We start from the raw sequence: 27,873 nt of genomic DNA on the forward strand, positions 1-27,873 counted from the left end.
TTCAAGGCTATAAAAACGCGTGTTTTACGGGTCCACAAGGGGTCGTTGTGGTAGTTGTGATGAAGTCACCTCTGAAACATCCATCAGTTAGACAGAGATGAGACTGCTGCCTTCCTTCCACAGGAAAAAAAAAAACTAAAAATTAAACTAAATTTCAGAGTTTTCCATAAATGTAACTGATCAAACTGAAAAAGTAAGTTTAAAAAAATCTTTCTCTCTCACACAGGAAGGCCGACCAATAAGATGACCCATTTCTTCATTTAACAAACAAACAAACCCAAACACACAAACATAAAAATTAAATAATTAATTGCACTTATCTTGCTGATATCTGTTGGTATAGAATAATCTAAACGAATAATTTCCTCAGGTATATTTTTCTTTATTTTAGGATGACATAGACTCATTACAATAAAATACTTTTACAAACAGTAGCTCGTTCTCATGCTACTTGTTTTTTAAGTCATTATTATTCATTTCGATTCTTCCATTCAATGGGCCAGTGGTTCTCAGACTTTTTCACGTCAAGAACCCCCAAACTACTAGACCACGGACCCCCATCTGATAAGATTTTTGCTTTTAGATGTTTTAGTCACACATTCACTCATTGCGTTACTTAAGAATAGAAATACAGTGAAAATAAATTATTCTCCTTTTTTCTTACGAACCCATCAAGGACCCTTGGGGGTCCCCGAACCCCACTTTGAGAACCACTGCATTAGGCTACAAATTAATTACGTTATCTTTTCGTTATTTACGATTTAGATGGGTTTTTTGTGCTTGGTTAAAAGATCACTTTCCTTGCCTGTTTTTGATTCATCCATCATTCCACAAGGACAAGAGTCAACATCTTAACATGATGTGATCAATCACTATTGATCCATGAATTGACCAGCTTGGCTTGTTTTTCTTTGGCTTGTTTCTGAAAACTGATTTTCGTTTTAATCCTTTTGTTTAGATCAAGTCTGTTTCTTCTACTCTCTTACCTCGTTTGTTTGACTCAATTTAGCTGTTCCACCTCTGCACGGAGAGAAACCCTTCCCCCTCCATGTGGATCACAAACCGCTCTTTGGCATGTTAGGACAGCAGCTAACCAACTCACTGATCACATGGAAACCAATGTGCACATTAAAGACAACATATGAGATGCAGTACGATAAAGTGCTTAATGTCTCATCAAAGTATACACTTGATTACACTCTCTTCCTTGTAAAAACCCTTAAATTGACTTAAAATCCCGTCTAATTTGATCTTTTTTAAAAGATTTTACTCCATTTTGTTCCTGATGAAAATATGACTATGATATTTTAAAAAGGTTATTAAGGCTGAAACGAATTTTATTTAATTTCCCCTGTTTAATGGTGTCAAAATTCAAACCCCCTTCTTTAGATAGGATGATGGTTGTTTGATAAATATCTGAAAAAATATCTTTTTTTTCTAGAGAAACACTGCAAATAAAATTTCTTCCCTTACCATTGGAGGACACATTAATACTACAAATTGTCCTGCAGTAATTGTAAATTAGTAAAGGCTCTGAACTCTTAAATAAATAAAAAAAACATAGACGCCCTGATTGAAATATTATAAGAATATTATGAGGATTTTTGCTTAGGAGTGATTGGTCAGTTCCCACATTTGGGCCTTTCCATCACACAATATATGCAATCTATCCTTGGGGACAATAATTGTGAATCACGTGGACATGACCGAGAGTGTGTGGGGGGTTTGTTGGATGAGAAATGGTCATTTGTATTGACCAACTGACCACTGCAGGACAGAGAGGAAGAAAAAAACGCGTCCACAGAAAGAAAGACAGGGCAGTAGTGAACACTGGCGCACAAACATGGCAGAAGGTAAGTTTTGGGAGCTTTTTTTTGTGTGTGGGGGGGTGGGAGGGTGGGTTATAAAAGTGGTTTCTGAAGGGGCTGGGTTTCCTTGCATTGTCTTTGAAAATTTTAAAAGGGGGGGATTCTTCAGCAAATTCTAACCCCCCCACCCCTCATTGTTTAGGGGGAATAGGTTGCCAGCCCCCCTTTGTTTACCTCCCTCTCCCGCTTTCCCTCTCGCTGCGCAGCTTCTGCTTTTCACAGCATTTTGCATGAAAGTGGCAATCTGTGAGGATTACCCAGTTTGAGGGCTAAAAAACAAAAAAAAGGATACGGTAGCTTGGGTGCTAATTTTGACTCAAGGCAGAACTGAAGACATGGGCTCCGTTTCTAACCAGGAATTCCCAGGTTGAGTAACTAAATAAGCTGCATTTTTTTTAATTGATTCATTTATTTTGCTTTTTCACGGGTCGATTGAGTCGTTTTGTGGAGAACTGTCTGTCTGATTTAAGTGGAACATTTTAAAGGCATTATTCTCACACGTGATGTGCAATCCGTGTGTCTAATAGTGCATTAAAGTCTCTTTAGAAATTCTGACATCATGAAGCCTCCAAGATCACTTATTTTGTACAAACTCGTGGCACATTCAGTGAGAGTGGAAGTCTTAATGCTGCTCTGCTCTGATGCTTGTTACTGTGTTCGATTTATTGATTCGTATCGATTAATGATACAGAAAAGCGAGAGAAAGAAGTTTTCGGGTTTTAAACATTTTTTTGAGGGGATATAGTTTGTGCTTTTTTTAAAACGTACTTTCTTTTGTGAAAGTTTTTTTTTTTCTAACGTTACACACACCTCTCATTGCAGGAGTGTGTAAGACCGAGGAAGATGAAGGACCGAGTACCGAGGAAGATTCACAGTCTTTCCACGGACTCGGCGTGTGCAAATGGTTCAACGTCCGCATGGGCTTCGGGTTCCTGTCCATGACCAACCGAGAGGGAGTGCCACTGGACGAGCCGGTTGATGTATTTGTCCATCAGGTAGGACGACTATCTGCCCTGGGGTTGAAACTGTGACCAATGTTTAATAACGTAGAAACTTGAAGAACCATGTGCACATTTGCGCTGCAGAAATATCCAGTTATTTGCTGCCAAAAAAATCCAGTGAAAGTAAAATTTCTTACCAGCAGGAGTGAGATCATCCCACCTGTTTCCAATGCAGTTTAATGAATTTACTTTTTTCCCTCCAAACTAGTCTTCCTTTTTAAAGCAGTGACTCATCAAGTAAAAGATACCTGAATCAAAAATACTGAAAAAAAATTAAGTGAATCAAAACAATAAAACTAATACTCCAGCGGGCGTTTAAATAGGTTTGATGGAAAATAAGATAATAAATGGTAATTTTATCTGCTTTCCATGGATGCTTGTTGTTTTTTTTAACAGTGTGGTGGGTGTATCTCTCTCAGAGGAACACGTGTTGCGGGGTCTCCCTCGTGGTGGGGGGATAACATGATGTGATGAAGGAGTAACTGTAGCTTTAATGCTTAAAACAGCTTTAAAGTTGGCAGCAATGCACACAAGATTGGTTCATCAGAGTGGCGTGTGAGCTGCATGAAAACGGCTTTTTAAAAGGAGGAGAGAGCATGTAATTGATCCTCTTCAGAAGCCGTTGAAAAGTCGATATTTGGTCACGTTTGGGTTTGTTTGCAATGTGATGAGTGAATGGGTTATTTTGCCATTTATCATGGCGTCTGTTGACGGAATGGAAGCTGTTGAAATGACTTTTGAGTGATTTTGGAATTACAGATTGAACAAGAAGAAGAAGGCACATCATCTAAATTAATAACTTAATCATAAGGTTCAAATATGCATTTTACACAGAACCATTTCAGGCAATTATAAGATTTTGCCTTTTGTGGTACTTTTATTTTAACTGATCTGAAATTATATATTTATGCATCAATATTTTAAAGTATTTTTCTCTGAGGGCTGTTAAAATTGTCACACTTGTTGAATAAATGTAACCAGATGCAGTGTTACAGTTTACACTCATCTTATCTTTTTTTTGTCTTGTATTAGACAGTCTTTCCATTCTTCACTCTTGGTTTTAATGTTTCTCATTTAGACTGAAGGCACACACAGTAAATTACCCAGTTCAGCCAGGTTCAACCAAAACCTTCATTCACCTTTTGAAATACAAGTGGTAAAATGGGAGGCGGGGGTGCGTTTCCCTCCCAGTTCTCGTGTGAGTGTGTGCCTCCATTGCTGTCTGATAAGATAAAGGGGTTAGCATGTGAATGAGAGGAGTCCCCACTAGCTGCTCATTCACCTCAAGGTTCCTGTCATAAAGTGATTAAAGGCTCTTTTCTGTCTGCTCAACCTCCTCTGTGTGTGCGGTAGCGTGTTATATTAGCTTTAAAGAAGACAGGAGATCCCAGGGTTTATTTTATTTAAAGGCCTCCAGCTGTGGAGACATTTACCTACCAAAGTACAATTCCTTTTTTTCCCTTTTTGTGATAAATGCACCCATACATTTAGGCTTATCATCCATAATGTTGTACTTTTATTCTATTCAGCTTTCACGTTCACACACTCTGTTGTGAGACTCAAGCAGCTCTCTTCCTGCTGTCTGATTTATGATGATGCATATAGAGACATTTAAATATTCTGTGGAACAGTTGTAACTGAAATATTGTTTGACTACATGCACAGGAAGTTGGTTGGATTTTGATTACTCATATTGCAAACCAAAACACGAGTTCAACTGACAGAGACATAGACTTACAGTTAGCTACTCCCCTGGTTAGAGATTTAAAAGAAATTAGAAGCGGGTGCCTCTTTGTCTCAAGTTGATTGTTGCTTCAGATTACGGCTGCAACTAACAATTATTTAAATTATTGTGTCATATTCGTCTGGTGTTTACTTTCTCGATTAGTCATTTGTTAGGGTTAGTCAGGAAATGGTGAAGAATGTTTCCCGAAGCTTGAGGTGCAACCTCAAACGTGTTGTTTTGTCCGGACCAACAGTCTTAAAACCTAAAGATGTTCAGTTTACAATCACAGAAGACTTAAGAAACCAGAAAATATTCACATTTAAGGAGCTTGAACCAGATAATTTGAGCATTTTTTTCTTAAGAAAATGACTCAAAATGATTAATCGATTATCAAAATAATAGATGATTAAATTTCTGTCAACTGAACAATCGATAAATTGTCTAATCTTTGCAGCTCCACTTTAGATTCTTCAAAGGAAGCTCAAGTTTAGACAGCAAAGTTGTAATAATCTTCACCTCAGACCTCAGAATTTAACACCGTTCCCTGTCATCTTTTATCAACACTTACACTTGGATTTCTCATGTTATATTCACAAGAAATGCGTAACCAATGACTAACTTCCCTCTCTGTCACTGAAAAAAAGGTAGACGCACACGTGTCAATGATGGATGTAAGGGGGTTATGGCAATGTAAAAGGCTTCTACCCTAAAATTAGTGGCCGCGTGTCAAGGAAAATTAACTCCCAGGATCCACTGGCCTTTGTGCAGGTGGACAATAGAGCCATGCATCTGAATGAAGCACCCCTCGGCCGTGACCGAGCCCCTCTCTCAGCAGCAGTCCTGCTTTTGTCCTTCACAGCTCTGATGTCTTTCTCTGCCTCACTTGGCTTCCAGACAAATTCTGGAAAGTTTACAGTAGACCCCACTTATAATCAGGTCCTTCAAGTTAAAGGCCCCACTCTGATCTTGTACCTGCCTGTGGGTAACTCGGCTAGACCTGATGTGGGCATGTGGCTGCTGAGGGTCCGTTATGGGGGTGGGGAAGGTCACACATGGGGGACGAAGTGGGTTAACGGTCACCAGGGCAGAGAAGCCTGATGGGATTGAGGCTCGGCAGACGTCCATGTTACCACTCAAATGTCATGGCTCACCAAACGTGTTTTCTCGCTGCATAGGACTTTGCAGCAGATGCTCAACTGTTGGTGAATATCACAGGATTAGCGATTAGAGAAGATGGCTCTTTTGTTTGTTTTTGTTTTGCTCAAGCGTTTTTTTATCAGGCGTGATTATCGGTTTATTATTCTGACTGTGTATCCTGGAGATTTAGATCTTTTAATGAGCAGCCAGTCTGAAAGGATTGTCCTGTAATGTTGGGTTTGATTTAATATTGGGCCTCAGACTTTCCTCACAATAAACCTTGTGCTCTGTGAATCAGTTTGAATGCTTGTGGTAAAAGCAAAATGCAGACTTGTAATTACTGTAAAAGACGGATGTGAATTCATCCAAAACTGAAAGAAACAAAGTGGGATTAAATGTCTGTCAAAACAAACCTGCTACATCATTGATCTTTCTCAACAGTGTGCTATAGTTGTGACAATGTAATCTCACGATCCCACCAAGGGAATTTTAGAGAGGGGTTTCCCATGTTGTGTTAGAAAGGTGCTGGGTTTGATCCTCAAAACCGCACCACACCTTCCTTCATCTCTTTTTTTTTTCTTTGGAAATTTGAAATGATTCTGGCAAGACACTACTACAGAGAAAGGTGTCTTCTCAAAGGTCATTTCAGGTGAACATAGTTTAAATGAGTATTTAGATACGCAGGAGGCCAAAATATTGTTTACTCTCAGCATTTGAACCTCCAGTTCCATTGCCGTCCCCATTGTTGATTAATTAAGCGAATCAGCCCCTGCAATACTGCTCTTCATCAAACAAGCTGCAAAATGAAATCCCCATGTTTTTTTTGTGTTTTTTTTCATTAACAAGATGTTACATATTGAGGCAGTGATATCAAAGGTAGATATCAATCATTTAGACCAACAGTGCCTCCCCTCAACCTTTATCTTGCATGTCTTTCTGCCAAACAACTATCCAAGGAATGTCACCCTGATCCTCAACCTCCCAGAGAAGCCATGCTGCCTTCTCACCCCACCCCCAACCCTTGCGCTAACCCCTGCATCCTGCAGTTTAGGGTTAGTGGTGGTGGTCAGTGTGTTAGTGGAGCTTTGTGATGTGGGTGGGAAGAGAGATGGGGGTGGGGGCGGCAGTGTGGAATGCTGTTCCTCCAGAGGGGGGATGGGTTGAAGGTTATCCTCATCAGGTTTACTACTCAAACACAGCAAAAAGACAAAGCAGCATTAAGCAACAGTATCTTATAACTGCAGGGTATGGTGGGAACAGCAAGCTTTGTAAAGTGTGTTTATTTGTCAGGTGAGACATAATGATCACCTTAAAATAACAAAAAACCTGATAAGTCCTATCTGGCTCTGATGGTACCACACAGAGAAGAATGGGTGGGGGTTGTTCTCAAGGGTCAAAGTCTCCACAGGCTCACTGTGGAGTTGATTTGGTCATTGGTGGTGTAAAAATCAAATTATCACTGTACATGTCACATTTAGATTTATCTGCTGTATGTCTGTAATAAGAGAAAACCTTCATTCATCCCATTGTGATTTGACTCTGGCTATCATGAAGCAAAGGGAGTTCCTAAACATCAAAGCAATAATTTTGATGATTAATTCCTCTCCCCTTCTGCCCTTCAGAGCAAGTTGCACATGGAAGGCTTCCGCAGCTTGAAGGAAGGCGAAGCAGTGGAGTTTACCTTCAAAAAGTCATCGAAGGGCCTGGAGTCGCAGCGAGTTACAGGACCAGGTGGCATCCACTGTGTGGGCAGCGAGCGGAGACCCAAAGGCAAGAAGGTCCAGAAGCGACGCTCGAAAGGTGATAGGTAAGCAGGGATGAACTGGGAGAAAACAGGAAAGACATTTACATTGCTCCCTTCCAAAAGCAAATAAAACGGGTGTTCTGAAATACATCAATGTCACATAAACTGCAAAAATGAGTATAGTGTGTAATTTCATTGCCTCTGTGAGATGCTGTATAATGGTGCATCTCATTATGTTTTCTCCTTGCTGCATTGGATGCATAACTCATCAAATATCAGAGGATATTTTGCAGAAAATCAAGCTGGAGAACTCCCAAATAATGAAATAGTTCTACAACAGCCATTCATTCACACTAGCATTACAATAGAACTCATTTCATTACAATATACAGATTAGATCTTGATTTAAGATGAAAAAAAGAATAGATGTAAACTACAGTATACTGTATGTAACGACAACAGGTCCTTTTATATTAGGTACCATTGGAAGCTCAAGAGCTCAGCAGTCCACAAACAGTCATTGTTTTCAGTTTGGATCAGATATACAATAGTGTTTTTAGTTTTTCCCTATTTTCCTTCCTCTCCCTCAACCCCAACCCCCACCTCTAGCCCTAGCAAGGGTCACACCAGTAGGCTTGACGTGTGACCTGGATCAATAACTGTTTAAATCTGCAGGCCCCTAGTGAATTCACACTCAATGACTCTCTCTCTTCCTAAACCTCCTCTACCAATGAGATTTGAAGCTCTGAAACTGAACTAATAACTCAAAAATCTAAATTAATCTAGAAAAGTACAGAGTTTTTTGTTTTTTCCAGGACCTCTTCCTCTTTAGAGAATGAAGAATTTTTACAGATGCTTGACAGTTGTAGTCATCTCGGTATGATACAAGTAGCCATAAGAATGTCTTTGATGCTGTATGAAAAACTATACAGTATTTTCATTTCAACTGAAGATATACATGATCCTTGAAAAGTAAGAGCAAATTTCACAAGTCCAGGTCTTGTGAAAGTCACCAAAAAAAGCTAAAAACTCACTGCTGCTCAACCTAACAATAAATCTTTTTTCCTAAAATATTTCTTCTGAAAATCCAAGGATTTCAAGCAAAGGCAATAATGCTAAGGGGGCCTTGATTTTTGGGTCATTCTTTGAATATCAGTATGGTGCGGGGTTAGAGGTGTATCAACTTCACCCCACTGTCAGTTGTGATTAGAGGCAGAGAGTAGTCAGTGTGAGAGCAGAGATCATTACCGCCTCAAAGAGTCCTGGGAGGCTCGCTTGGTTCAATAACTCTCCCTGGACCACACTGATCCATGGACAAGATATCTTTCCGTCTAGCATATTTCATTATGCAACATTGAATGGTGTTGCATGGTTTTATTTATGATTGATTGATCATATATACAACCGATAATCAGATATCCTTGGGATAGTTTTAGACCGGTTCTGAGTTCAAGTTTTGCCACCAAAGTGAACCCCTGTTTTTCAGTCCACATTTCATAGACCACCTTTGTGAGTGTATACATGACTGAGGGAGAGGAAAAAGCTCCTGTCCATTTAATTGATAACAGATGCAAGAGCCCAGCAAGAGGGTGAAAGGTCACAGTTGTCATGGCAACAGTGTATGAGTAAATGCAAGAGGACTGGGGGCAGGGATGGGTTTGGGGGTAAGAGAACTGAGGGGAAGGTGGCACAGGTCAGGGTTCAGAGGTCATTACTGCAGCTTTTCAAAGGACAAAGGACCACTTCCCCTTCCCTCCACTTGCCTCCTGATCGATGCTGATGTAGGGAGGTTCTGTGATGTGACGGTATAGACCTTGACACCACCCCAACGGCCACTGCTACAAAGCCACACTGACCCCTCGGCAGCCGCCCTGTCCAAACCTCATCTGCTGCAACAATGGCGACAGGGGGTCCGCAGTGGTACAAACTGACCATCCCACTCTTACTATCCATCTGTCTATTGCCCGTGCACGCGTGGCCATTCTATAGATTATGTCCAAACAGAGGTGGCTGATGGCACCCTTATGGCTTGCGCTGACCCCTCATGGTGTTCAGTTCTCCAGTTCAATCTGATGAAACGGGTGTCTTACTTTGATACAATAGAATCCAATGGGAAGCCTATTTTGAGCAGTGACAAACTGACAAATAGGGCAAGCTGTTCACAATATCTTCAGATGTGATGCTGCATTCTACTCATACTCAGTTGACTCCAAAAAAGGAGCTCTGCCACATAATTCTTGTAATTCTCTCAATCTCATTGTATGAATTTCTAAACCCTAGAAACACTCCTGCTTGCCTAAAAGCTTGCTAATAAGATGATTTTATAGCTTTTGGTTGTAATTTTTGACTATCTAAGAAAAGTTAAGACATGTTTTTAAGTGGTTCAACCTTTTGTGTAGAGCAGCGTGGTGTGACCTGGAATGGCCTTGCAAGATTTATGACCAAATACAAACTCAAGTCATTCCAGGTGAAATGTTGCCATCTAGTGGCAAACAGGTGCAACTTAAAGTCCCTTTGCACTCAAAAATGTGTTCTGCTTATTGTCACTTCATTTGGATGTTTGAGCTTCACTATGCAGAATGATGTATGTGCAGAGAAAGTGTTTTCACATTCATCTGCTGGTGGAAAGCAGATGAATGAGTGAACCAGGCCAGGGTTGCAGCTTTGTGGCCTCTAATGAACTTGAAAAACTTGCAAGGCTTTTAACACATTTATTTACTTCTGCTTTTTGTGAGGATGTAGATAAAGAGACGACGTGAGCTGTTTAAATGTAGTTTATGCACTCTCTGGAGAGACAACATTCAATTGTTAACAATTGTGATCTTAACAAATATCTCATTCTGTTTTGGGATTGGACATAGTGGTCCTTCTATCAGAGTTAAACAAGGTAGATAAAGCCGTGGGGCCGTATTCATAAAGCGTCCTAGTACAAATAGTTGCTGCTGGTGATGTAATTCTAAGAAAATTCTTAGAATTATTATTTAATAATTATATTTCTAAGAATTACAGTTAAGACTAGAACCTGGTAAAGACAAAAGTTATTCACAAAGTATCTTGGTGCTTAAGAGAGCTCCTACAGTGAAAAACTGTTAGGTGTAGGTAGGAGGACTTTTAAGAGGCTTCAGAGTTTCTTAAGCAGAGGAGAAAATGGTGGAAAGACAAAGAGGCAGGAGAAATATTCTCCAAACGCTGAATGACAATGAGTTAATGAAATGCTACAGATTAAATCGTGCAGGGATAATGTTTGTGGTCGATCTCATTAGAGATACACTCACATCTCCCACCCAACACAATAATGCTATGATGCCAGAAATGAAAGTGATCACAACACTAAGATATTTGGCAACTGGAAAAATTTGGAATTGGCTGGCAGCTGGAAAAAGAAAGATTTACATGCCAACCAACGCTGCTACTTACAGCAATCACAGAAATTGATGAAAGCTAAGCCATTTATCCCCCTGTTAATATCAAATAGATTAAGTACTAAAATTACCAGCATGGTAAATAAACATAAGAAAATAAATATAACAACTATCAGCATGTGAATAGGCTACTGCACAAGTAGACCTGTGTTTTCAAATATTTCATAGGCTACTTTTAAAGTAAGACATACAATTTATTCAACAGAAATGTTCATTACATAAAATAGTATTTACAATTACACCATGTGTTCATAGAGACTAAGTTCTATGATTAGGCCTATTAATTTCACTCTCCATTATATTCCCATTACCACTAAGACTGTTTTTTTTTTTTTGTTTGTTTTTTTTGATCAACCAATCACACATTTTTTTAAAAAACGAGTCATACCCAGCAACAGGTCAACCACACCTCCTCAGTAAGATAAAAGTTTCTGTCCCTTCCTTGCTCAGAGTTGCCTGAGAATTTTCCTAAATCACTCCTAAGCTAGGACTCTATGACCTGTTGAGTAAACAAAAGTCATACAATCATACAATAAATCTCATTAGGGAAGAATTCCATTAAATACAAATTAGGATAAGCTAAAAGGTCCTCTCTTGCTCTTGCAAACATTTTACTATAGTGTAATGGTTTCTGCCTTCAGATAACTGATACCCCCTGCCAGTGTGGATAAGTCACCAGCAGATGGCTGTCCTCTACCTCTGACCTAGGTATTGAAGGGGTTCCCAAAATCTACATGCAAGACCATCCCAGCCTTGCTTAGGGAACCAGGGTTCAGCCTGGCTTCTATAATTACCAGCTGTTGTTGAACCGCTCTAAACAGGCTTTTTTAGTCAGGAATGCCTGACAGCCAGGTTGCAATGAAGTGTATTGGTGCAAATAGGTGTTGGAGGTTTGAAAGTACTCCAAGATGGCCTTCTAACCGGTCCTCACTGGAGGAGGCCTACTCTGACGGTCAAGGGCACTCGCCCGGTTTTATAGGGTTGCTTCGATGCCCTGGCCTTAACAGTTTGGCCGATTAAACACCTATATTAAACCTTTCAACCTGATTCTGTACTGAAATTATACCTCTATCACATGTGCAACAGGTTGATCTCAATCGTTAAATCTAAACCTTTACAATTCTGTTAATAAACATTGCAAGTTTATCCTTAGCAAATTTCATTATAAATTTGTAAATTTCATGTCAGCCATATCCCAGGGGGGCACCTTCTCACCTGGAAGAAGATACCAGAAGACCTTAGAGATGAGCACAAGTCAGGGACTTTGGTTGGAGTGTATGTAAATACAATTTAATTTAATTGTATTACTGACAGGGACAGTGCATATTAATAACACTTCTGAAAATATGCCAGAGTTAGGCAGAAAGGCTAATTTTCATCTGTTTTCCCTGGGCAGGCAAAAGTTTGAAGCACAAATATTATGAATAAAAGCATTGAAAATACCATCAACAATAAAAGTGGTGAAAATATGCTGATACAAACAAGCCTGAACTGCATAGAGACAAGAAACACAGGTCTTAAGACAGACAAAATCAACAATAGCATGACAACACATACAACAAATAGTACGACAACACATTCAACAAATAGCACGACAACACATTCGACAAATAGCACAACAACACAATGTCAGGACTGGTAAAGTGTGGATGTTATATACAAAGCTTATGATAAACAAGAACAGCTCTTACACCAAGCATAATAATGACAAGTAAGACAACAAACAACATGAAAAACACCTCACTATTCTAATGTTCACAAGTTTGATTTCTAATGAACGAGGCTCTTAATGTTGTGGTGAATGAATGGTAGTTGGCAGTTTCTTATGTATTGTTGTAAATTGTTCCAATCTTGTGATGCTCTGACAGAAAAAGCAGATTGGCCAAAACTACTTTGTCTTCTTGGATTAAGGCACTCTCCTCTAGTTGTTGCTCTAGTAGTTTGGCTTGTTTTTAAGGTGATATAAGCACAGAGTGGTGGAGGAGCCATATTGTGTGATACCTTGAGGACAAAACACAGTCTACTATATTTAACCATGTTTTCCCAGCTTGATAAGCTGTGTTTTTTCAAAATATTGCAATGATGGTATCCTTGTGGCTTCATGTCTAGAGTTTTTATTGTTTGTTTGTGCAGAGATTATATTGGCTTTAGCATGGTTTTATTGACATGTCCCCAACTTGTCAGACAGTACGAAATGTGTGGGAAAATCATTGTGTTCATGAACATTTTAGCTGCATTAATGCATAAACCAGTTGTATTTGTTTTTTTCAAAAATGAGTAATGCAAAATGCAAAAACTTGAGTATAAAGTTGAAGATGCACAAAGGCGAACTGGCAAAAGGACCTCAAGTGACGACCCAAAAAGGAAGGCCAAAAGGAGAGATCCCCAGACTCTCTTGGCTTTTCTTTTTATATAAATACATCTCCCCTTTCTTACATTCCTACATCCATATATGGTCTTCCACCAGGACATCTACCAGCTACATGCTGATGTTTTATAGCTTTGCAGATAACATTGACCCTTCTTTGGCGGTCACTTTCACATGTTCACGGAATGTGTTGTAACTTCCACTTTTTTACACTTGAGGTTGTTGTGGAAAAATTCTGAGCATTGGTCAACACCTCATGTAGAAGAAAGCGTTGAGGAGCCTGATGTCTTATGCTGAGAATATTTATTGAAACACTTGGTTGGCCAAGCAGAGAACAGAAACAGTAAACATCAAGATGGTTTGCATCTGATGCTATCTCTTCCCATTCTGCCTTCTGAAGGTCTAACCTTTAGTCTTTAACCCCAACAGACCAGCATACAATATGAAAAATTAGTCTAATTGGTTCACTAGTTTCAAACAAGGAACTGCATTTTACCTGTGTCAGTTCAGGTCACGTTGCATGGAGCTTCAGGTCACCGTCAGCGTATTCTGTTTTGAATGTCTGATTATGCCCACGAATTTACGCATTCACCTATCATCTGTGTTGGCTAGGGAGTCTCGGGCCATCTCCCTGACCCTGGTTACCGGGACAATGCTGGTTCAGTCTTTATCAGAGTGGCTCCCACTTTCCCAAACATCACAGATAATTACTCTGAGTCTCAAGGAAAGGAGAAAATGTCTCCTTCTGCTTAAGAATATTAGTGTGACCCTAAGGCCCATGCTTGACCAATTATAACCCATTTTATAACCCCTAAAGATGGAAAATTCCATGACAGACTTTAAAATTTAGGGATTTCTGCTAGGTGCAGGAAACCACAGCTTCTCCTTTGGCCTCAGGCTCTCTACCGGGTTGTCTATGTCCTAGGTGATTGTTTGTTTGTTTTTCTAGTCTTGCTTTAAAGTTCAGTAGAAATTGTGCATGTTCCGCACAACTGGTGTAAGACATTTGACCATGTTTTCCCTTATCACCAATTATAATTAAATAATTTAGTCAGAGGTAGGTTTGAGTGGAGTTTGTCTCCACTCAGTTGAATTTTCTCATTGAAAAATCAGATCACAAATTATTATTCATAGCAGAATATTTTTGTCTTATGTCTTTAAACACACATTATACCTGATTAAATGCGCTCTGCTCTTGTAGGTGCTACAACTGTGGAGGCCTGGACCACCACGCCAAAGAGTGCAAGTTACCACCCCAGCCCAAGAAGTGCCATTTCTGCCAGAGCATCGACCACATGGTTGCCAACTGCCCAATCAAAGCACAACAGTCCTCACCGGGTTCTCAGGGAAAACCATCGTCCTTGAAAGGGGACGAGGAGGAGCACAGCCACTCAGCACTGCCTCCCGAGACCTCTGATTAAACGAGGAGTCGGGCAACACTGAAGCTGGGGGAAGCACAGAGGCCAATCAAACTGCTTTGATGGAGAGATGGGACGCCAGATCCCCTTCCACCTGTTGAAGCTGCTTTTGGAACTACCTCAGGTTGAAATGATTTCTCATGAAGAATGTTGCTGAAGTTTTCTTTTGTTGTTGTTTTTCATTTGGTGTAACACTCAGGAATACTGCTGTATTATTGCACTCAGGACGCTTTCTAAATATATAAATCACTGCTGTTCTTTGAGGGGTTTGAGATTGTAGTGAGCAATGCCATGTGACGGATTATCTTGATGAGTTCCCATAGAATCTGCGTTTTCTTTTATGTGATACTTTGCCTCTGCTGTGGGCATTACACCTCTTCTGTTTTTGCGCAACAGTCAGTCAGTATGTTTAGTATAGACCTACACTTTTGCTGCCTTACCATTTTGTCTCCTTCCTGACTGTTACACCTCACTATCTGATGAGGCAGAGGAGTGACAGTTGGTACCTCTGTAATGAATGTTAGTGTGCATATAGCATGGGGAACGGGAGGGTTTGTGAAAACACAGGGGACGGGTTTTAGGGTATAGCTATAGGCAATGTATTGGCACCTGCCAATATTGCAATTGACCATCCAGTTTTCCTGGGGCCAAATGAATGTCAGACCAGAAGTGTTTTCCAGCTTTTGGTCAGAGTTGGGTTTTTTTTTGTTTTTTTTAATCATTTCATTCTTTTCATCCAGCGTTTTGTTGGCTGTTTAAAGGTGCACAGTCTACCTCATTGGTGCATGCTTGGCCTTGCTACTAAAACTGTCATCCTAACCACTGATGGTAAACCAAATATTCTCTGCTTGGAATACAGTTTTGGAGATTGTGATTTGAATTGGGATTAAATCAAATCCTTTTTGCACTACAGTATTGATGCAGGATTTGTCATTAGTAGCAATAACTTCCTTATTAATTCTGGGAGCCAGAAACATCCACAGTATATTCTTGTGTTATTGGCTGCTGTGACAAATACTCCTGCTTTATAATTATCTCAATTTGGATTTGATAGAATTCCAACAAATGTGATACTATACTCAACACATGTACATCATCACTTCTAATAAGATACTTGACCTGGACTGAGTTACTGAGGGGTCCAGCTAGCTCTCCTCTTGATACTTGAATAAAATGAGGCAGAATCAGACATGATGTTGCCAGTGGGAAGGCTGGTGTTTTTGTTTATATCCAGAGTGATCCATTTCTAGGTAGTTATTTAAGACATTACCTCCCTATAACCCTTAGTAGGGTGATAGTTCAGGAACACCAAGCCTGCACGGAGGAGCATATAGAACTAGCTAGCTAATCAGCATTTTACTCCCGTTTTACAGGAGAAGCTGACAAGACTTTTACACCCAATTAATATATATGTAAAATTATTCTAAAGCCTTTTTTAAAATCATACTACGTATTTATTTTCATCAAAGAGTGCTGCAGCTTCTCCTTATGCTCCTGTTGAAGCCTCTCGGCAATGAATGTTCGACCAGACATCAGAAAACTGCCAAATGTCATTCAAAGCTACATATGACTTGAGAATATATTTGGGTAACACATTTCTAACATCCAGGTACTCGTATTACTTTGTACATATGTGCTTGATAACAACTTGTCCTTAACCTTCAATGTCGTATAAATACAGTGTAACAATAAGATATTGCAACACAATGAGTAACAATATACAGTACATACTGTACAGGTACATAGTTTTAAGAGGACTGACGTAAACTGTGATTTTATTTCCTTTTGCCTTGTATGATTTTTCTGTTTTTTTAGTTATGTGCACAATGAGCCTCTCAGAAAAGAGACCCTTTGTGATACCTATCTATCTATGCCAAAACCAATGCAATGTTACTCTGCACTAATCATGTGTAAGATGCATTAATTTCTTTTTTTTTATATTCAGTTTAATCTCTTTTGAATATATGTTCCATAATTTATATATATATTTTTAGACTTTCAAAAACCACATACAGTCAACTGCTTTTGGGGGGAAAAAAAAGAAATGCCTCCACTCTTAGGCTCATCTCAGGAATCGCCAATCTGAAAACTCAGGGAATACTTCAGATTGATTGGAAGGAGTCAAGGAGTGTTTATTCACAACAAAGTAGGGATGAAATGTTCATCCTTGTGATGTGAACCGTAGGACAAGGGAGCCAAAGTAAAATGGGCTTGCTAGTGTCTGCTTTTGAATGTCTTGGTGCAACAGTTTCTCTTTTTTACTCATTAAAAAAACATTTTGGTCAAAAAAAGCAATGATTACAAATGATGTGAAAACGTTCAAACTGAGATTTACAAACTTTTTGACTCGTCAACTTTCCATGCACCCAGTGTGATGATGATCTTTATATTTTCTCCTCTTTGACATAACATGCCATGATATATGATATGATATGATATGATATGAAGAAAATGTTCCACTATTATTGTATTTTCCTCTATAATCGTTGTAGATGGGGATGTAGTAGAATATTGTAAAGGGATTGGGGCTAGTAGTATATAATCCGGGTTTGTCTCATCTCAACACATGGCCGATAACTTGGTGTTTCAGACTATCAATGCTTATGACAAAAAGAATGTGTCATGGATGACTTCACACTCAGATCTTGTTTCATACTCTTTCAAACTTACTGGTTAGGTAGTGCTTATACTGGCTGTTCAAGTTAAAAGCAAATTCCACTCATGATGTGAAAAGATGGAAATGATTGTTGAAATAAGTGCTCTGATTAGGTTTATTTTCTCTGCATTTTCATGTGGAATAAACCACTCAAACTGGCTTACAGTGATTCTGACACCCACTTTATTCAGATAAAGGTTGAATGAAAGTGTTGTATTGTAATGTTTGCAATATCCTGCTGTACTTAGTGATGTTTTCAAAGTATCATTTGAAAACTAAAGTCCATGACAGACATTCTAATTGCAACAAACCTGTTTGACCCCTCAGTGGTGTGTTATTGTGATTTGATTGTCGGGTGTTAGATGGGTTAGATATACCTTGAAAATCCAAGGACCTGTAAGACTATGTGCTCAGGGTAACATTTGAAGCACAATAAAAGCATTCTGCCTCTGTGCTTTTCATGGTACATCTTGTTTGTGACCATCAGCCATTTCATTTGTGGTGTTGTATTTTATCGGGTAAATGGCTCTAGCTACTTCCAAAAAAATGTGCATTTATTACTGATGAATGTATCAATGTTTACTGCCATAAAACTACAATTATCTTGATCTCAGGTGATTTAATGGCTAGTTTGTAAATGATGAGCAGCATGTAGGCTTTTCAAAGTATTACTGTGATTATGTTTCTATATGTAAAGATCTGCTCCATTTCCTAATAAATATGTCAATATTCATGTGTATTTTTTTATGTTTTCCTCTTTCCAGAGATCAGAAAATATTTCAGCCACAAGATCTTTATTATACCACCAACAGGCATTTGATAAGTCATAGAAGAAGTACTTATATCAGATATAATCCTCATAGTCACTTACTCATATTCTGTATTGAGTAAAAGTAGTAATACCAGACTGTAAAACACTCCCATTATAACCAAAAGTCTTACTGAAGTAACATTCATATGTAAAAATGAACTGTAGTATCAAAAGTACTGATCATGCAGAATGGCTCCTAACAAAGGAGGATACACCAGCCAAATATTTTTTTTACAACCCAAATATTTCCCTTTTAATGGTTTATAATTAATTATAAAGCCTTAATAACTAATTTGATTCATAAAAATAAAGCCATTTGTTGTAACTTGTGTAAACCCTTTATGGCTTACTAGAAAATGAAACCAAGAATTTTAATGCAGCTATTTGAGGTGCAGTAAATTTTAACTATTTCTAATATACTGTTGGGAAGGTTTATTTTAAAATAATATATTTTGTAAGCTCATTGTATGTTTTCAATGCAAAATAACTATGCTGTCATAGAAATTTATTGCTATAAAAAGTATATTTTAGCTGTGATAGTTGTTAAGTTCATTAGTTAATACAAACTAAAACTGATTTGCCAACAATTCTGATAATAAATTAATGACTGAAGTAATTTATTAAACAAATAAACAATTACAATTTGTTTCTAAAATGTGAGGATTTTCTCTGCCAATTTATCTAAAAATGCATTTTAGATAGAACATGTTTAGGATCTTGATTGTAATGTAGTAGAGTGGAAGTATATAGTAACATAAAATTTAAAAACTTAAAGTTATGTAAAATACCCTTTTGAGTAAATGTGCTTCAAGGACAGGTTCACATTTTCTCAAGTCTGTCTTAAAACAATAGTCAGGTGCCCAAATGAACATTGAAAAAGGTTTTTATTGCCATTATCATTTCTCCTGTTCATACTGGCCATTAGAAGATCCCTTCAAAATGCATTTACAATGTCCACAAGCCTCCTTCTGTGCAAAAATGTATTTAAAAGTTTAGCTGAAGCTGTTAGTCATCCAAATTGGTCAAATCATGTAGATATTTTTTAATGTTACAGTCTTTTTAGTGCCGAAGCCCCTCTTTTTGCTGCTATACTTCCACTGCATGGAATTTTATGCTAAAAAGACTGTAAATGTGGATATCCACTTGATATGACTAACTCAGACTGCTGAAGCCTCATATAAGCTTCAGATTAACTTTAAAATGCATTTTTGCTCAAAATGATTGTGTGGACACACTGTGGATTTTGGCCCCCATCATATACAATGAAAACACATTTGAAGGGGATCTTTTAATCGCCAGTATGAACAGGAAGAACTGTTACAGCAAAGAAAACCTCTTTCAGTCTTCATATGGGCAGGTGACTGCTGTTTTAACACACACTTGAAAAATTGCGAACCTTTAACAACACTCCGCTTCTGCCATTTTTGTCCATATTTGGACTGTCATCTGAGGACGTTAACAGTGGTTAATTGAGTCATTCAATCGTGCACGATGTGAAATGTCGACGAATACTTTCATTTCCTCTTTTTTTCTGTCTGGTAAGCCCCTGAAACCAAAAGTATTATCCTGGTTAAACGCAGTGCATTACCGTGTTTGTCCTCTAGGGGCGCTGTTCTCTGTTTATATTTTCAATGACACAACTTTATCGGTAAAATCCAATATGGCCGTACAGCGTGAAGAATGCTAGCAAGACTCCCTCTTTAAATGATAAATGTTATTGAATAGCGGTGTTGTTTTTTTGTATTTTTAAGTGAAGTCCAGTGTCGCAATGTGGCTACCACTTTACACAGTTTGCTCAAGAAGCCAGACAACCTGCAGAAGACGCTTCGCCGCTGCTCTTTTAAAACTGTCAAGGCGCAGAGATCAGACTCACGTTTCTCACCTCAGTCATTCAGCTGGACCTGGTGCACAAACATGCAAGGCTCTTCGGTTCAGAAAACACGGAGACCCTTCTCAAGTCGTGCAGTAAGAGTGCCCGTCCAAACACACGTTTTGTTCTTCATTCCTCTGACCAGGCGGGTGTGATAACAGCAGCTAACGTTAGCTCCAGTTTCTGCTGAAGGTTGAGAGGCAGCTCAGTCAGGTGCAGGTTAAAACTGAGTGGGAGATCCTTCCTCTCTCAAAAGTATTTTAGCTTTGTGCGAGTCAAAGTCAAGGACCTCTACGGCTTAAAAGGACAACTTCTTAAATGAAACATACAGTATTTCATATAACATATGAGGACAACGTAAAAGGACAATGGACATAAAAGACATACAGACCTTGATACTGCAATGTAACCCCTTTTTTCATATTAAGTATTTTACTTTGCCTGTGATGATCCTGTCTGTTGTCTTTTAGTCTCTTTGTTCTGTTTTTGTCAAAAATAATAATACAAATAAAGTTTTTTAAAAACAAACAAACAGTCAGGTGCCCATATGAACACCTCTTTGTAATCATTTCTCCTGAAAAATGCATTTAAAAGTTGATCTGAATCTTATATGAGGCTCAAGCAGTCTGAGTTAGTCATATCAAGTGGATATCTGCCACATTTACACTCGTGTTTCCTTGGACAGTGTTTCCCTGTTTCGCTGTGGTGGAACTATAGTTACACAATTAACTTATTTGGATGACTGAAGCTTCATATTAGCTTCAGATAAACTTTTAAATACATTTTGCACAGAATGGGGATTGTAGATTTTGTCCCCCATCACTTACATTGTAAGTGCATGATGAAGGGATCATCTAAGAGCCAGTATGAAGAGGAGGAATGATGTTTATTTATTTGTTTTTCTGTCCCTAACAAAGTTGGATATGGTGTATTTTAGTTAATGTTAGAAATGACAATAAACCAAACCAAACCATAAATATATAAGGCAAACTTTGGTTACAAATTGTGTGATGTGCAGAATTTCATATGTTTTTTGATTGCCAGGTTGGAGGATGTGGATCTGCCCCCCATAGGTGCAAAGGATGTCCTGGTCAAAATGCTAGCAGCTCCAATCAACCCGTCTGACATCAACATGATTCAAGGTAATTAATTTGTTAGTTACATTCACACTAGATAGCGGCACTCCCAAAAGAGTATAATGTAGTTAATTGTTTCAGTAATTAATCAGCTTTACCAACAAGAACAAGATTGCAAAACAAACTATTTTTTAAATAGTAAATTATGAAAAACTTTTTTTTTTCAGGGACTTATGCTATAACGCCTGACCTCCCAGCTGTTGGGGGCAATGAAGGAGTGGGTCAGGTCTTAGAGGTGGGCAGCCAGGTAAAGTCCCTCAAAACAGGAGACTGGGTCATCCCAAGAGATGCTGGTCTAGGTAAATTACCGCTCAACATATACGGGTGAGTCTGCAGGGTCACTATCATGTCTCTCTGTGTAAGATCTTTGAGGAGTTTTTTGTGTGTGAGCAGGGACGTGGAGGACAGCAGCCGTGCTAGCTGAGGATGATGTCATCTCACTGCCCAATGACATTCCCCTGTTGTCTGCTGCCACATTGGGGGTGAACCCCTGCACTGCCTTCAGGATGCTCTCTGACTTTGAAGACCTCAAGCCAGGTAACCTTTTACAAAGTTTTAGTTTAAAGTTTAAAGCGCTGCACCCAAATGCATAATGTAGTTCCCTTTTACAGGAATTGAAACACATTTCCTACAAATACGGGTGTCGAAATTTAAGGAGTCTTTTCATTTTCATAACAGCCCACTTCCAAAAGGAAATGTTTGTTGAATTACATTTTCAGCAACCAAATGGATGAAACCCACAGACATAATGTCACAAATATTTTTTAACTGTTTCAAATTGTATTTGTACACGCCGCTCGAAAAGTAACACTACCTGACTTACAGAAGTAGTTATCACCAGTACAAAAGAAACTAATAAACACACATCACAGCCTTGATTAAGGTTATGTGCTGATATTTGCAGGGTGACTGTACATAGGAAGGGATCCTGCACCTTCAAACCTCCTTAAGTGTTCATTATGCAACAGGCAAGCTGATGAAAACAGGATGCCTAATTGAAGTGCTGGTAAATTCAAAATCTAAATGGGGAATTGAGGGTGCAGTATTCTTGTACTTATCTATCTTAAAAATACGACTAGCTGTACAGTAGTTTTAGCCTTCATGTGACAGCTCACAGTTCCCCTCTATCTCCTGTCCTTCCAGGTGATTCTGTGATCCAGAATGCAGCCAACAGTGGAGTTGGACAGGCTGTAATTCAGATTGCTGCTGCAAGGGGAATAAACACGATAAACATTGTCAGAGACAGGTAAAGTCAGTCATACTGGATTAACTCTTAAATTACACAGTTTTTTAAAATATTGTGTGGAAATAAATGACCACGCTTACATTAGTGAGCGTAGTGGTGCCTGCGACTGCCCCAGCTGCTTCTTGATTCACTATAAAGTATATCAAGTCTTCTCAGGAGACTTGTGTTTTTCACACAGGGTTAAAGTTGTTCTAGATGCTGTTTTTCAGTCACAATCATTGGTTCAGGTTATCAGCCTGTCGCTGTGGTTCACCTGACTGTGAGATAATAGGGTATTTTTGTCCAAGGGTGTCAGAGAGAGTTTTATTTTGTGTGCTAGAATTTATGACTGTAATGAACTTCTTCATTGTATCTTCCCTTTCAAAGGCCAGAGTTCTCACAGCTCAGCGATAGGCTGAAGGCCATCGGAGCCAGTCACGTGATCAAAGAAGAGGCGCTCAGGCGGCCTGAGATTAAGGAACTATTCAAGGTCTGTGCAACTGAAGACAGCTTTATAGATATGATTATGTGTTTTTTCTTATCTGTGAATAAACACAGTACTGATGTAGTAATGTTTTTCTTTCGTTCTAAGACTTATCCAAAGCCTAAACTGGCATTAAATGGAGTCGGAGGCAAGAGTGCAACAGAACTGCTCCGTCATCTACGGTGAGGATGCTGAATAATCTGTGTTGACATGAGATGTTACAGTGATGAAAAAAGCAGATCATAATGTGACATGTTTCTTATTTATTCTAGGGTTGGAGGATCCATGGTGACATACGGAGGGATGGCCAAACAGCCCGTTACTGTCCCTGTGGTAGGTTGAATGGCCTCCCAGATTTAACATTACATTCCACAGATACCCTTTTTTTTCTCAGTACGTCTTACTACACTTGCTCTTCTCCAGAGTGCTCTTATTTTCAAGGATGTGAAGGTTCGAGGATTTTGGGTCACACAATGGAAGAGAGATCACGCACATGGTGAGTAGGCCTGGAATTACCTGACTCATAATATAAGTCACATGAAAAATTACCACATGAGTCTTTTCATATTTCTTTAATGAGAAATTCAACTAACTTCCTCCCTAGATGACAGAGCATTTAGAAGCATGCTGGATGAACTGTGCTCCCTCATCCAGCAGGGAAAGCTGACAGCTCCTGCCTGCACCGAGGTGGGACTCCAAGAGTACTGCAGAGCTCTGGACACTGCTATGCAGCCTTTCACCTCAGCTAAACAGATCCTAATCATGTGAACTGGCTGGTCTCATCAACTACTGAGTGCAGCCCCAAGACTGTCGCGTTATTGTTGATGTGTCACTCAGATCTGTTGCTCAATCACATACTCATTAAATATGTCTTCACAGCAGGCTCAAGGTCCAGCATCATGTTCTTTAATGACATTGTGAGGTCTCCTTGGTTTACTGCCAGTAGTTAATAACCCTGTAAGTTTTTTATAGGGATAAGAGGTGACAGGAATCATTCAGGATGCAGATAACTCAGTGTTATCTGATAAGTAATATATTGTATTCCTTTCAAGTTATATAGACACAAGCTGTCAATAAATATTAGCGAACAGATTTATTGTTGTGATATTACTGATATTCACTGTGCATTGTTCCTCTGTTGAAATGACATCAACACAGTCTTTTTAAAACTTGAGCCATATCTGGCTTTATTAAATAGACAGTAACAACAGTAAAGTGAAACAAGTACCAGTCTGGATCTGAACCTGAACCTTACAGTTGCATAGTATGAGCTTCATATTCTTCAGCCAAAAGAATTTCTATCTACTGTAAAATTAAAACATTCAAGCAGTACCAATAAACCTTGGTAGAAAGGCCACATTAAAGATCGCTGAAGCCAAAAGTTGCTTTTTCTTGCTTAATTATATCTAGTGCATGACTCATTTAAGTTATAGAATTTAAAATATGAAAACAACCTGTCATGTTAAATGTTAAATATTGTCTTACAAGGCAACAATATTCAAAGTTCTTAAAATCAGTTTTTCTATGGCATGACTCTTTGAAGCTTCAATAATTTCACAAATCAATAATTTACACATCATCTGTGATATAGATGATATTTACCTATTGGCCAACACCAGACTTACTGCCACAGACAGTAGTGGCAGCAACCCAGCAGAGATTGAAGCTGCCCCTTCCTTTTCTAGACATTTTTCATAACTTTCAAAGTCTACCTCTCTGGCTGAACACACGTGGTCAGCACGGCAGTCACTGTCACACTCTTTCAGGTCATAGCTGACAGAGTTGAACTTATAGTACTTCTGTAGGTAGCAGCGGTCTTCAGCCATACGCTTCAGAACCTGGTGCATGGAGGCTGGGGAGGCGTCTGGTACTCCGAAACTCTCTGTGAGGCGGTACTCCTTCTCCCAGCGTCCCCGGGCTGCATTAGCACGAGTCAGGTTCAGATAGTAGGTCACCACATCCTGAGTTTGTTCAGACAAGTGGGTAAAAAAAAACAAAGCAGTGAACATAAATAAAAAAGGTTTCATAGAAGTGACACATCTGTTAATGTCAAATAAAACAAATAGGCTGTGTGTTGCAGGTATGAAAGGCTTCAAAATCAAATATATTTGAATGTAAATTATACAAATGTATAGCCTGCCAACATCCTTGACTTACTTTGACCAGGAGTGTTTGGGTGTCATATTCAAAGACACGAATTCCAGGGTTGTTGGCTCCGTCCACAACTCCAGGCAATGATGTTTTCCACGGTGAGACCCCTGGGCTGAGGAACATTGTACTGAGAGGAGTGTCTGTTGAAACAGAAAGACTATCCTCACTTATTACACTAATATTACCACTTTCTGTAAGGAACAAGGCCATGTAACAGCTGGACACTTTAAAGTAAAATGTAAATGTATGTCATGTCAATAAAAACCAAATAAAATACCAATAAATCACATGTGATGCAAAACAATTCAAAAAAGATAAGTCGTAGCAGCAGTACTACAACAGTTCAACCTTCATTCTCTGAATCGTAGAACATGCGGAAGGCATCAGTATGATGATGGCCGAAGAACTGTCCGAGTATGACAGGATGATGCTTCTGAATTAACTCCAAGTATTTCTCGTTGAACTCCGACCTGTACCATGATTTATTTCTCTTCTTCTCAAAGAAACCTGGAGGAACGTGGCCAATGATGTAAACCTGATAGACAAACCAGTGTACAGTTAGCAAAAATCATCTATTTTCACTGATAAAAGCTTGAGTTTTACTATTAGAATTTATCTTTTTGCAAGGCAGGAGTGGAATTGGGCTGGAGCACCCTACAGGAACTTTGGAGTCTTGTTGTAGAATTTAACTTCTTTTTCAAGATATAAGTACTCATACAGGGATGTTAAGTCAAAACATTCTTCCTGTTTACCCTAGTGACCAGCATAGAAAAGAGGAATGAGGTATTCATCAAGCACTAAATGTTTTGGTGCTCACTAAGAGGTAATTCAAGTGACAAATGACAGCAAATTAAAAGTAGTGAAAGTCCCCTAGACACCCAACTTCCAAGTATGAGGGCGCCCCCCTCAATCTAATTTAAACCCCTGCTGCAAGGCACAGATAGACAAGATGATTTGCCTTCTCTTTGTTGTTGGCCGCCTTTGTAAGAACCTCATCGGCCCAGCTAAACTGGCTCGCTGGGTCATCCATGTCCTTGGTCAGCTTGTTCTGGTCATAGTAGAAATTAGTGTTAAGGACCAGCATCCGAAAACCTGTTCGATTCAGCAGCTTTTCTGTATAATATCCACCTGAACAAGAGGCAAAACATTGCAGAAAATTAATGACACAATTAGACATGTGCTTTGAAAAGTGTAAATTGTGTTTTGTGCCATGTGTCATACGTATCCACCTCTTTTAAAGGTTTTTCGGGAATCTGGATCCAACCACTTCTGCCACATATCTGCTGTTCGGTCATAGATGTTGTTTGGGACTGCTGGATGCTGGCTCTTAGGGTGGTAGTCATGGTTTCCCAGGGCAGAGTACACTTTACTGTCTAAGCAAGGCAATAATGGAGAACATTCATCACCAGTTAAGAGTTAGTCAATATTAAAACACTGAAGTTAATGTTGATCTGCAATGTTTTCTCCTTAACATAATGTCTCTTTACTTCACACATACTTGGAAAGACAAGATTTATGAGGTCGGTGAGGTTCCTGATAATGCTGAGCACTGCCTCTTCTCCCAGATCCTCGTTGGGTATATGTGGTGTGTCATCTCTGAGAAGCAAAAGACAGGCTGTTAAAATCTGCTTTTTTGTAAATTAGTTTTAGGAATAAATGATGAGTGGGAGGAAGATAGTGAAGTTTTTTTTAGTTCCCCGCAATTCTGTTCAATAAAGTAGAGTAGTAATATAATTTACAATGGGGGCCCACAGCCACATACTTTCAGGTGGCCTATGTTTCCAAGCTGTGCCAAAAGTGGATCACATCTCATAAAAAGACATAAACACGATCATTATGAAACTGGACAAGCATTTGTCTCCCCAGAGATGGACTTGGGACTTAACACAAGCCATGCACCAGGATTCATAAAAAATGTTCTTATGAGCACGGAGAAAACAGGCTACATACCCTGTCCATACAATGAAATCCGGATCTGGCAGAATATCCTTCATGGCATATATAGAGGAGTTGATAAGGTGCCATGGCGAGTCACAAGCGTAGTCTCCAAATCTCCCGGCATTGGCTGCAGGTCGTCTACCGCTGGATTCACACACCAATTCAGGCTTATTGTTCAGTGTGTATGATGGGTCCAAGTGGAGGTCCGTGATGTGCCAAAAGTTTCCTGATTAAAGACGATGAGTAATTACACACATGAAGTTGTCCCTGCTCTGTGACTGGAAATTTATAAGAAACATTCAGCGGCCTGGCTATGCTCTTTTCGCTACTTACCTGACAGGGCAACAACCTCTTTGAAAAGCAGACAAAAAAGGAGCAGCTTCACTGCAGACATGTTGAACTCTGAGAGAAGCAAACACTCGAATGATGTGAGTTATCCCTGTCTCGGGTAACAGCGGTAAGTCTATAAAAAGCAAGATAAGATACAACTATTCATGAGGCGTGTTTTGGAGTTGACCCATTCCTTTGAAGTGAGATAATTCTATTGTTAACATTTCAAATAGCCTATAAAACGAAGATAAAAAGAGAGCCAGTTCTGCAAAGCCTGGAGACTTGACAAGTTCAAATGCCATTGAGCGTTTTTTTTTTCTCAATTAAAAGAGTTGTATCCGCTATAGATTAAGACATGTTTGGCAGCATGCCTGCATGCACGTACCACGGTGTGAACTGATAAACTGTGAGGCAAAAAATTAAATAACCTGTCATGTGGAATTCCAAAGATTTAATTAAAGCTGCAAGCAGCGTTGAACGGGCCTTCGCGCCCTTGGGCACATGGGGCCGCGGCGCAGTCACCTAAGCCTCTGGGAACCAAGAAAACGTTTGGAGATGATCAGTGTGAGAGTCTTTTGACACACAATA

General features: G+C 39.2%; 3 protein-coding genes across 3 annotated transcripts; 2 read left to right on the top strand and 1 right to left on the bottom strand.

The window, feature by feature from the left end:
* The first annotated feature begins 1,949 nt into the window (after positions 1-1,949).
* lin28aa (lin-28 homolog Aa) lies at positions 1,950-18,073 on the top strand. Its single transcript, XM_067600950.1, has 4 exons — positions 1,950-2,234; positions 2,691-2,863; positions 7,355-7,539; positions 14,468-18,073. The coding sequence occupies exons 1-4, from the start codon at positions 2,204-2,206 to the stop codon at positions 14,685-14,687; spliced, it is 609 nt and encodes a 202-aa protein (XP_067457051.1). The 5' UTR covers positions 1,950-2,203; the 3' UTR covers positions 14,688-18,073.
* A 1,717-nt stretch (positions 18,074-19,790) lies between these two features.
* mecr (mitochondrial trans-2-enoyl-CoA reductase) lies at positions 19,791-23,749 on the top strand. Its single transcript, XM_067600952.1, has 10 exons — positions 19,791-20,116; positions 21,066-21,163; positions 21,325-21,456; positions 21,551-21,694; positions 22,301-22,403; positions 22,770-22,872; positions 22,975-23,048; positions 23,139-23,199; positions 23,290-23,362; positions 23,471-23,749. Exons 1-10 carry the CDS (start codon positions 19,920-19,922, stop codon positions 23,632-23,634), a joined length of 1,149 nt encoding a protein of 382 aa, XP_067457053.1. The 5' UTR covers positions 19,791-19,919; the 3' UTR covers positions 23,635-23,749.
* Positions 23,750-24,036: 287 nt separating this feature from the next.
* Positions 24,037-27,420, bottom strand: smpdl3b (sphingomyelin phosphodiesterase acid like 3B). Its single transcript, XM_067600951.1, has 8 exons — positions 27,289-27,420; positions 26,968-27,181; positions 26,516-26,613; positions 26,247-26,390; positions 25,976-26,145; positions 25,366-25,552; positions 25,024-25,157; positions 24,037-24,827 (listed from the first exon to the last, which is right to left on the bottom strand). The coding sequence occupies exons 1-8, from the start codon at positions 27,347-27,349 to the stop codon at positions 24,465-24,467; spliced, it is 1,371 nt and encodes a 456-aa protein (XP_067457052.1). The 5' UTR covers positions 27,350-27,420; the 3' UTR covers positions 24,037-24,464.
* Positions 27,421-27,873: the final 453 nt, after the last annotated feature.

Source organism: Thunnus thynnus, chromosome 10 (genome assembly GCF_963924715.1).
Source record: "Thunnus thynnus chromosome 10, fThuThy2.1, whole genome shotgun sequence".
Taxonomy (NCBI): Eukaryota; Metazoa; Chordata; class Actinopteri; order Scombriformes; family Scombridae; genus Thunnus; species Thunnus thynnus.

Coding starts and splice junctions, on each gene's coding strand:
- smpdl3b (XM_067600951.1), bottom strand. CDS start 27,349: ATGTCTGCAGTGAAGCTGCTCCTTTTTTGTCTGCTTTTCAAAGAGGTT. Junction 27,182..27,288: donor AGAGGTTGTTGCCCTGTCAG/GTAAGTAGCGAA, acceptor GTCTTTAATCAG/GAAACTTTTGGCACATCACG. Junction 26,146..26,246: donor CCGAAAAACCTTTAAAAGAG/GTGGATACGTAT, acceptor CCTCTTGTTCAG/GTGGATATTATACAGAAAAG.
- mecr (XM_067600952.1), top strand. CDS start 19,920: ATGTGGCTACCACTTTACACAGTTTGCTCAAGAAGCCAGACAACCTGC. Junction 20,117..21,065: donor GACCCTTCTCAAGTCGTGCA/GTAAGAGTGCCC, acceptor TTTGATTGCCAG/GTTGGAGGATGTGGATCTGC. Junction 21,457..21,550: donor CCCAAGAGATGCTGGTCTAG/GTAAATTACCGC, acceptor GTGTGTGAGCAG/GGACGTGGAGGACAGCAGCC.
- lin28aa (XM_067600950.1), top strand. CDS start 2,204: ATGGGCTCCGTTTCTAACCAGGAATTCCCAG. Junction 2,235..2,690: donor TTCTAACCAGGAATTCCCAG/GTTGAGTAACTA, acceptor CTCTCATTGCAG/GAGTGTGTAAGACCGAGGAA. Junction 7,540..14,467: donor CGACGCTCGAAAGGTGATAG/GTAAGCAGGGAT, acceptor CTGCTCTTGTAG/GTGCTACAACTGTGGAGGCC.